Source organism: Gobius niger, assembly GCF_951799975.1.
Source record: "Gobius niger genome assembly, chromosome: 14".
Classification (NCBI taxonomy): domain Eukaryota; kingdom Metazoa; phylum Chordata; class Actinopteri; order Gobiiformes; family Gobiidae; genus Gobius; species Gobius niger.
In genome coordinates this window covers 23,386,546-23,395,305 of record NC_136865.1, presented here as the reverse complement: position 1 = coordinate 23,395,305, position 8,760 = coordinate 23,386,546, and the positions used below count along the sequence as shown (strand labels likewise).

Sequence of the window (8,760 nt, the reverse complement as noted above, 5' to 3'; positions counted from 1 at the left end):
GCCTCGTCAGCGGCTGCAGGAAACAGGAGGCGCCGCCGTGACAGAGGAGCACCGACATCGACCGACAGAGCCAGCGCTGGGAGGAGACACAACTTTTTTCCACTTTGAAGGTAAACTTTCCTCGTTAGATCTTACTTTATTACAAAGAAAATACGTTTTTACTGTTGGTTTATGACGCTGTCGTAGCCGTTGGTCAGTAACTGCCGTTGGAAGATGGGCTTGGCTCCGGCCGCTTGCTTTTGGCGATGAGTTAGGAGCTCCACAAAAGTAACCAGAACTTTTATACCCTGGCTTTCTTTAACTCATGTACTTCTTCTTCCTCTTTTTTTTTCTTCTTTTGGATAGGTTTTCGGATGCTAGCGAGCGAGGATGAGCGAACCACGAGTTGAACTTTTTGTGAAGGTAAGATTGATTGAATGGAGAAAGACGTCATTCTCAGGAAAGTGACGCTGCGTAAAAGAGACTACATTTCAGACAACTTTGATTTTACTTTTCATTAGATCTGTCTCTGATTTACTTAGCAGGCAAAAGTGTTTTTAGTTTTTGGTAACGCCGTTTAGCCAGACTGCTCTTTACAGTGTGCCCTTTCACCTGGAAACAGAGATATTGGCAATGTCAATGGTCTCACCTACAGACTCCCACAGTTTCCAGTAAAATGCAAAACGTGTTAGTTTGTGATAGTTTTCCCCCTTTTAAGTGTATCCTAATAACGTATACCTGGCTGAGGAAAGAAAAGAAAACTTGGCAAGATTGAATAAGAGTTTCAAGATGCCCTCAGAATACATTTTCTGCATCCAATATGTCAACAAAATAAACCTAGACTATAAAAACTGGTCCATTTTCTTTTCTTACTGTATGTCCCTAAAAATCTATGCAATTTTGGGCATTTTTATTCATATATACCTTATTTCTACATATTAATTTAAACCTAAACAATACATATTTTTCTTTTATTATGGTATTTTCCTATTCACCAGCAGTGTCTCGACTTAAACCTCTTTTTATTGCTTTTTGCCTGTTCACTACACAGGCATGCATATTGATGGGTGTAGTTTTCATCTCCTGTATTCTTTATAGCATGCATTTACTTCTGCTGCTGCGAGTGCGTCGTAATAACACTGATGAGCGGTAGACCACCTTTGCTGACTCGCCGGGATTTACAAACGTTTAATCCCGTAAACAGCCAGCCAGCTGAGTGCAATCTATCTTTAGTATAGTCTACGTTGTCCATGTGGGCTAATCCAATCCTCCTTTACTCAAAAACATAGTGCTCCTCTTCTGTAATGTGCCTAATATGGATTGCACCTCCCTTTGTGGACTCAGTACAGGCTATAATCATAGTGTAGCAGCACAGAGGCTCTGCTTCTATGGCAGGACTAAGCCACGGGTTTAAGGCTAACACCAAAAACAAAACAAGAATGAAACCAGTACATGACAAACTTAGTCAAGAGACGAGTGATTTTTAACTTTGGACTAGGACTAGGACTAGGAGCACATAAACCAATCCTATTCTCTTTGTTTTGCACATTCTAGTTCCCAAAGTACTGCACAGAATCCTCTAAAACCATGAAATATATGCGCTATGTTTTGTTCAGTCATTAGTAAAATAAAATAAATTAACAGTAAAGCCAAGTAAAAGCAATACACTTTAAAAGAAATGGTAAAATATATGAATAAAAGCCTATAACAATACTAAAATAGGCTAGGCTCGGACATTTTATTATGCTGTATTAATAAACATCTTTTTTTACTATGACGATATGCTGTGCTGTTTGTGCTACTATGTAATAATCCCAGTTGTGTACACACCCCTTCTTTACGATACACAAATACTTCATGTTGTTATACGCTTACTAAAGCAAACAAACGTACTTCATCTTTCATTCATTTTTGCCTGTAATTGTTAAAATGTGGCCTTCATAAACTCCTTCTTTGAGCCAAACATTTTTAAATCCCCTCACATCAGTGGCTACAGTCCTGGTCCGGTGCCCTGTAATAGACCCAACATGGCTCTCGACGTCTCCCTCGTGGTCTTATGCAAACTTTGGCTCAACGTTTATCAATGATTCCTCTGTCGGAGCATTCAAACAACTTTTTTTTCCCCCTCTGACAAGGTGAAGTGTAATGTTGACCCGATGTTAAAGTCGGTCACATCTAATCTTAAAGCAGTCTAGTTCCTGATTCGAAAACTGTTTAGACTTCCTTCAACTGTTTCTCAGGCTAGAGCAGAGACGTTGAAATGGCCGAGCTTGACGCATAACTTCCCACAGAAACACGGTGCATTTGAGAGCCGCGCTTTCACTTCCTGAGCGGCTACAGCGCGATACTTGAAACATCCGTGCGTGGTGACTGAGAAGGGAGACAGACAATGGAGTAATTTATGGTATATCGTGTTCTGTGGACGCTCATGTAAACACGCACCCCTGGTTTAATGATTGTGAGAAAAGATTCAGTCTCCAAATTTGGCCGAATTTGCGATTTATGTTTCATTCTGCTCTTATCTTTAGGTAGAGCAGAGAGGAGGCTTGTCACAGCCCAAAATAAACTTCTTCTGTCTTGTGTTTTGTGGGTGTTTATGGCAGGCGGGCAGCGATGGGCAGAGCATCGGGAACTGTCCCTTCTCTCAGCGTCTCTTCATGGTGCTGTGGCTGAAGGGCGTGACTTTTGACGTGACCACAGTCGACATGAGGAGGTGAGAGCAGAGCATACACAATGTACAATATCTCGCCATAATACTGTTATTGTGACATTGTTAGATTTGCTTTGTCTTGTGGTGTTTTTATGTTTTATTGGAGTGGAATAGGTTGTATAGGAGTAAGATTCAGCATTAGCTTGTGCACTGCATTCTGTCTGCCTCTCAACTCCAGATGATCTCACTGTCATTGTCTCCCTTCCTCTTTGCTCACGTCCGTCCTGTCGTAGGAAGCCTGAGATCCTCAAAGACCTGGCTCCCGGGGCCCAGCCTCCGTTCCTGCTCTACAGCAACGAGGTCAAAACCGACACCAACAAGATCGAGGAGTTTCTGGAGGAAAACCTCTGTCCGCCAAAGTAACTATAGCTCTGTGTTTGTTCGGAGGAGACTCTTTTGTGGCTTTGTCTGTAGGGATTGTTATTGAAGGGGCATTGTGTGCAATCATCTGTCCAATCTACCCCAGCGGTCTGCTATCTTCTTTAAAGTAACAAAGATGAGAGCTATTATGCGAGTTAGTCCTCGATTTAGTGGCCAAGGTGATTAGAAAATGACTTGAGTTTCCTCTTTATACTATATTTATGTTCAGAATGAAAAGAAAATGCATCTAAAGCATGCCTTATCAAGCGTAAACGTAGACATGTTGTTCAGAAAGAAAGCGAATATAAGTTTCCCCCTACTATCTAAATGTTTGCAGATTGTGTTCAGCATGTTCATATCATTAGATGCACAAAGAGGAAATGCATCTGTAAATGTGACCTGACATAGTTGTTTTGCCATGACAGTATTTGATCAACAAGCTTATTTAGAAATGTAGAAAACCTTTGGCTCTGCGGGTTTCTACTTGGAAAGGGCTGGAGAGCTACTTCCTCCTGTGCAGTAGGTTGGAAATCCTACTTTCATTTTGGGTTGCACAAGTTAGCCTGTCGCAATAACAAAATTTGAAGTTCCATATATGAGGCAGGGAAATTTCACTATGAACAATATTATTTAGGACCATTTACTGCCACAGAATCTGAACCAAAATACATGGAATAAACATACACTTCTTCAGTAAAAAGATGAGGTATTATAAAGAAAAATAAGTAAAAAAACAGATGATAATTACTGAGCTAAAAATGTATTGTCCATCTGTTTGTTATTAAAGGAATAGGCCACCGTTTTTACATACTGAGATACGTTCTTACCTGAGCTTAGACAAGTTTATGCGTACCTGTCTGGTATTTGTGCGTACGCTCAGTCATGCAAAAAGACCAAAGCTGTTGTTCACTCCTAAAGAATTCTGAAGATACTCGAGGCTAAATGTTAACGCATCAACTCGTCTAAGCTTAGGTAAGAACATATCTCAGTATGGAAAAACGGTGGCCTGTTCCTTAAGAAGGATGTGTGGATATAGGCGTTTTTGTGACCAGCTGACTGCGCATTATTTGGAAAAACTTCTTCTTCATCTTCTTATTCTTATTCTCCCTCAACTTGAGCTCTGTTTTGTCACACTCCTTTCCAAATGTGTTTTTTCTTTTTACTAAAGCTTCTGTTGTCATTTACATGAGCATAAATAAAACACAAATACCATTGTAAAATGAATGAAATGTTGGAGACTCTCATAAGTGTGTCTCTGCTGTAGATATCCTCGTCTGGCTGCGCGAAACCCAGAGTCAAACACAGCCGGCGTCGACGTTTTCTCCAAGTTCTCCGCCTACGTCAAAAACTCCAACCCTGGAATGAACGAAAGTAAGACGAAGTAGTCAAATTAAATTGGTTTGTTCTTCAGTTTTTTGTAAAAGCAGACATTGTGCGCTGTCCATCTAAATATTAAAACATATTTATTGATCGTGAACTAGCAGCCCAATTGTTTTGTTCACTTTATTGCGACTGTATGTGCCTCTGAAAGTTGCTTATAAGTTGATTATCAATTTAAGATTCACTCGCTTTCTCTTTTATTGATTCTAAACAACAAATGTGACTCTTTCTATTGTATTTGTTTGGCTGTTAATATTGAAATCTTCTCTCAAATGTCAGTGCTCCTGGACATGTTTAAAATTCTGATTGAAATGTAATTAGGTATCTTTCCAAAACTTTTACTTTTGACCTTTGTCGTCCCAAATGCACCACCTTGATGTCCAGTGATTGCAAAAACATAACCACTCTCCCTGTTAAAAGCATCAATCCGCGGTAATGTCCTTAGAGATAATGAGAAAACAGTCGGGAGCATCTGTTAATTAAATTACTTTCTAATCCTCTGGCTCTGTTTCTGAGCTACACCAGGCCAAAGCTAATGCGCTCACTCAACTTTAAGTCTGTTCTATTATTTCTCTTAAGATATTTTAAACATTATAGACTCTTAATAAATCTGATCTTTTGGATTCTGCACATCTTACACTTCTGATATTATGATCTTGTGGACAGCAGTTAATCACACGGCTGAACTTGTGCCTCTTCAGATCTGGAGAAAGGTTTGCTGAAGGCCTTGAAGAAGCTGGACGACTACCTGGGCACCGCACTTCCAGACGAGATCGACGAGAACAGCGCTGATGACGTCTCTTCCTCGTCCCGCCCCTTCCTGGACGGACAGGACCTCACTCTGGCCGACTGCAACCTCCTGCCCAAACTGCACATCGTCAAGGTAACGGTGAAAACATGTAGAGGCAGATGTCAATAGCGACTGATTAAGAATAGCAATCTTAAAGTGGTCAGATAAGGTATGAGCAGGCGGACTGTGTGGCTGTAGGGAACTGTGACGAGAGGTTTTACTCCGCAATGAAAGGATTAAAGCTTATTATTTTGTTGTTGTAGAGTAAACTTCATTCGGCATCATTGGTCTACATTGTAAACGCGACATATGTAGAAAAAAAACCTGACCATGTTGTGTGTCTAAATATAGCATAATTTCCTCCTGTGAGAAACAGGAAGTCAGATGCTAAATTAGCACAGCATTAGCATTAGCTTTGGCACTGTTCACGTCTCAACTCTGTCTCACTATGAACTCTGGCTGAGATAAGCTTCTAATTACCTCAATGCGGAGGGTCTGAAAACTAAAAACACATCTGGCAACAGCTGAGAGATTTTACTCAACTACCTACAATTCATGCAGTTTGATAACGGAGTAATTCAGGTAGTGCCACTTTCAACTTAGCAAGAGATTGAGAGGTGAGGAAAGCATTTCCAGGATACATATGACCTCAGGAGAAGCTTTTTGGGAGCTGCTACTGCTAAAAATAGCCACTGGGGAAGATTCAAAGATTACTCAAAGATGCGTGAGTGGGTCCAAACACAACTCCATGTAAATTTTGGATGAGAGAAGAACATTGTATCAAGGTAAAAGGCTCTAAAAAGCAGATTTTCTATAATACCTCCCCTGTAAACCTGTGGCGACAAAAGGGGTTGAGTTGCCAGAATCTTCGCCTCACGAGAAGGTCCAGGGTTTCATTCCTGGGCCAGGTGGGGCCGTTCTGTGTAGAGTTTGCATTTTCTCCCTATGTCTGGGTGGGTTTCCTCCAGGTGCTTTGGTTTCCTCAACCGAAAATATGCACAACAGTTTAATCTCCCAGCTGGGTGCCCGCCACTGAGGTCCCAGCTCAAGATCTTGAGATGAACTGTGGCCTCAAATTAGGATTAAACCATGCCTAAAAAGTGTCTAATATGTATCTAAATCAGATTAAATTACGTCTAAATCTGTGTGTAAACCAGAACAAATATTCACATCATCTTCTTTGCTGCAGGTGGTGTGTTTGAAGTACCGTAAGTTCACCATCCCAGAGTCGCTCACGAACCTGTGGCGTTACCTGAACGCAGCGTACGCCCGCGAGGAGTTCGCCTCGACCTGCCCCGTCGACGAGGAGATCCACATGGCCTACGCCTCTGTGGCCAAAGTGCTCAAGTAGGACGCACAAAAACAGAGGGAACAGACACCGGCCAAACGTACTTTCAAACTTCAGTGGGATTTTATATTTACTTTTACGTTTTTAGAGCTAAAGAAATATTTTACATGTGGACTGAACTTGCATGTGGTGCTACGTTTATGACCCAAATTGTAGATACACGTTCGCAGATTCAATTTGATCAACTCTGCAAATACTTAGAGCAATACCATAAAAAACTAAAGAGTTACATTGCCATTTTTTAGCATGACAGTTATTCAATAGACACTCAAAAATACAGTTTATTGTCCAGCCCAGTTTAAGAATAACCTATCACCCTGGGGTGCCCATCGGCGGCTGCAATATTAGTGGCTAATTAGAGTTCAATGAAACAATACGGCTGAACATGTCTTCATTTAGCCAACGCTTTTATGTACAGTCAAGCAAATGTTGGCATCATATTCAAGCTTGTAAATAACACACAATATGCTGATTTTGTTGTAAGTAACATAAAAGTCATACATGCATATATAATTAATGACTTTCCAAAGGGTCACCGGGAAAAATGTGCTCGTAATTTTCCTTTTTTGCTGAACTAGTTTGAGTCAGAAACCAAGTTACTTTGATTCACGTGTTTTTGATCTATATTTACTGTCTAAAGCGCTGCCTTAACTGCTACGTAAATCTGTTTTTTAATTATTTTCGTTGTATGAAAACTGCCTTGAGTTGCTTCTTATTCACGTCATCTGAGGCAAATATCAACCAGAACCACTTTGCTACAGTAACTCGTCTTTTTAATTTGTTTTTTGTTTGACACTAGATGCCCCTCCAGACGCAAAGTTATGCATTTATACAAGAATTTACTGCCAAACCTTGGACTTGTATCGATATGACAAAGCTCCACAAAGTACTTTTAAGTTGTTTATTTTACTTGGCGGAATGATCATAGCAGTAACCAGTTAAAATGCCAGACTATTGTCATTGAATTATCTGAATCTGTGTTCACTTAAGAGAGAGATTGTATCCGAAACCATCGAAGCATAAAAGGGAAAGGATGAGTGTTTACTGATCAAATATCAGATCATATTTGTGTCTGGAAGTTTGACCTGTCGGGCAGGTTTTGGAGACGAGCCCTTTACTGTTTGTGTAGAGTTTCATCCGAAGTGACAGATACTGACAGAGCAGTGTCATACACAGACTGCTCTCTTTACGACCTGGGAAAGGAAGATAAACTAAAAAAGGGAAAGACTTTAACTAAATGTAAAAGGCTTAAGGAAATACAGCTGACTTCTTTCAAATACTGTAGTAGAATAAAAGGGAATCACTGTAATTTGTCTGTGCACAGTTTAGTAATACAACATGTGTCGCCAAACACGACTTCAGATTTGATCAAAACAAAGTGTTTGCCTTAAATTCATCCAGACATCCAGACAAAATGCACTGTAGGTTCAGAGTTACTAGCTTCATTTTGTACGAATAACCATTTCACATTAGAGATTATTTCCTCTTAGAAGGACACAGCTCATTGCTCTATTGAGACAAAAAAAGATCTTTGTACTTACCTGTAAAATCTAAAGCAACAGAAAGCAGAACAAGCAACAGAAATCAAAATTTTATCTTGATGTTTGCCGTATTTTACTAAAAAGGGCTCACGCTACAAATAATGTAAATGTGTCACTTTGAAGAAATATATTCTCGCTTCATTTTATTATTACTATATACAGCATATGTTTTTGTTATTGATATCTTAAGTTAAAATGCTACAGAGGAAACATCCCTGTTTAAACAATAGCCCTGTGTTGGTCACTCTCTGTCAACCGAGAGCATGACGTCATGAAACAGTCACAAAATGCTGCAGATATTTCTGAGGTTAGATAACGACAGATCAACCTGTCAAAGTGTCAGAAAAGAAAAAACACCACCTTTAACATGTGGGAACTAAGATTATTGTTACGCTTAACAAACCGGCCTCTCTCTCTCTCTCCTCAAGTTTGAAAACTGAGACAGGAAGCCGTTTCAATAGAGCCCACTTCCCCTTTCGGAGCCGTATCTGCCCCACGGATTATTTAAAACTCTTTCGATCCGCATTGTTTTCACGTCGCCAAAACACATTATTATTAGTTGGTCGTGATGCTTCATGTCAACAAAGCGTTTCTCCTGAAGCAGCTTCGCCACAAAAGTGTTCGGTAACGCGAGCTCGATGCAGGATTTTGA

General features: G+C 40.2%; 1 protein-coding gene across 1 annotated transcript; it reads left to right on the top strand.

Moving 5' to 3' along the window:
* On the top strand, positions 1-6,733 carry clic1 (chloride intracellular channel 1). Its single transcript, XM_079570749.1, has 7 exons — positions 1-110; positions 346-402; positions 2,583-2,692; positions 2,923-3,048; positions 4,314-4,420; positions 5,131-5,312; positions 6,409-6,733. Exons 2-7 carry the CDS (start codon positions 370-372, stop codon positions 6,568-6,570), a joined length of 720 nt encoding a protein of 239 aa, XP_079426875.1. The 5' UTR covers positions 1-110; positions 346-369; the 3' UTR covers positions 6,571-6,733.
* Positions 6,734-8,760: the final 2,027 nt, after the last annotated feature.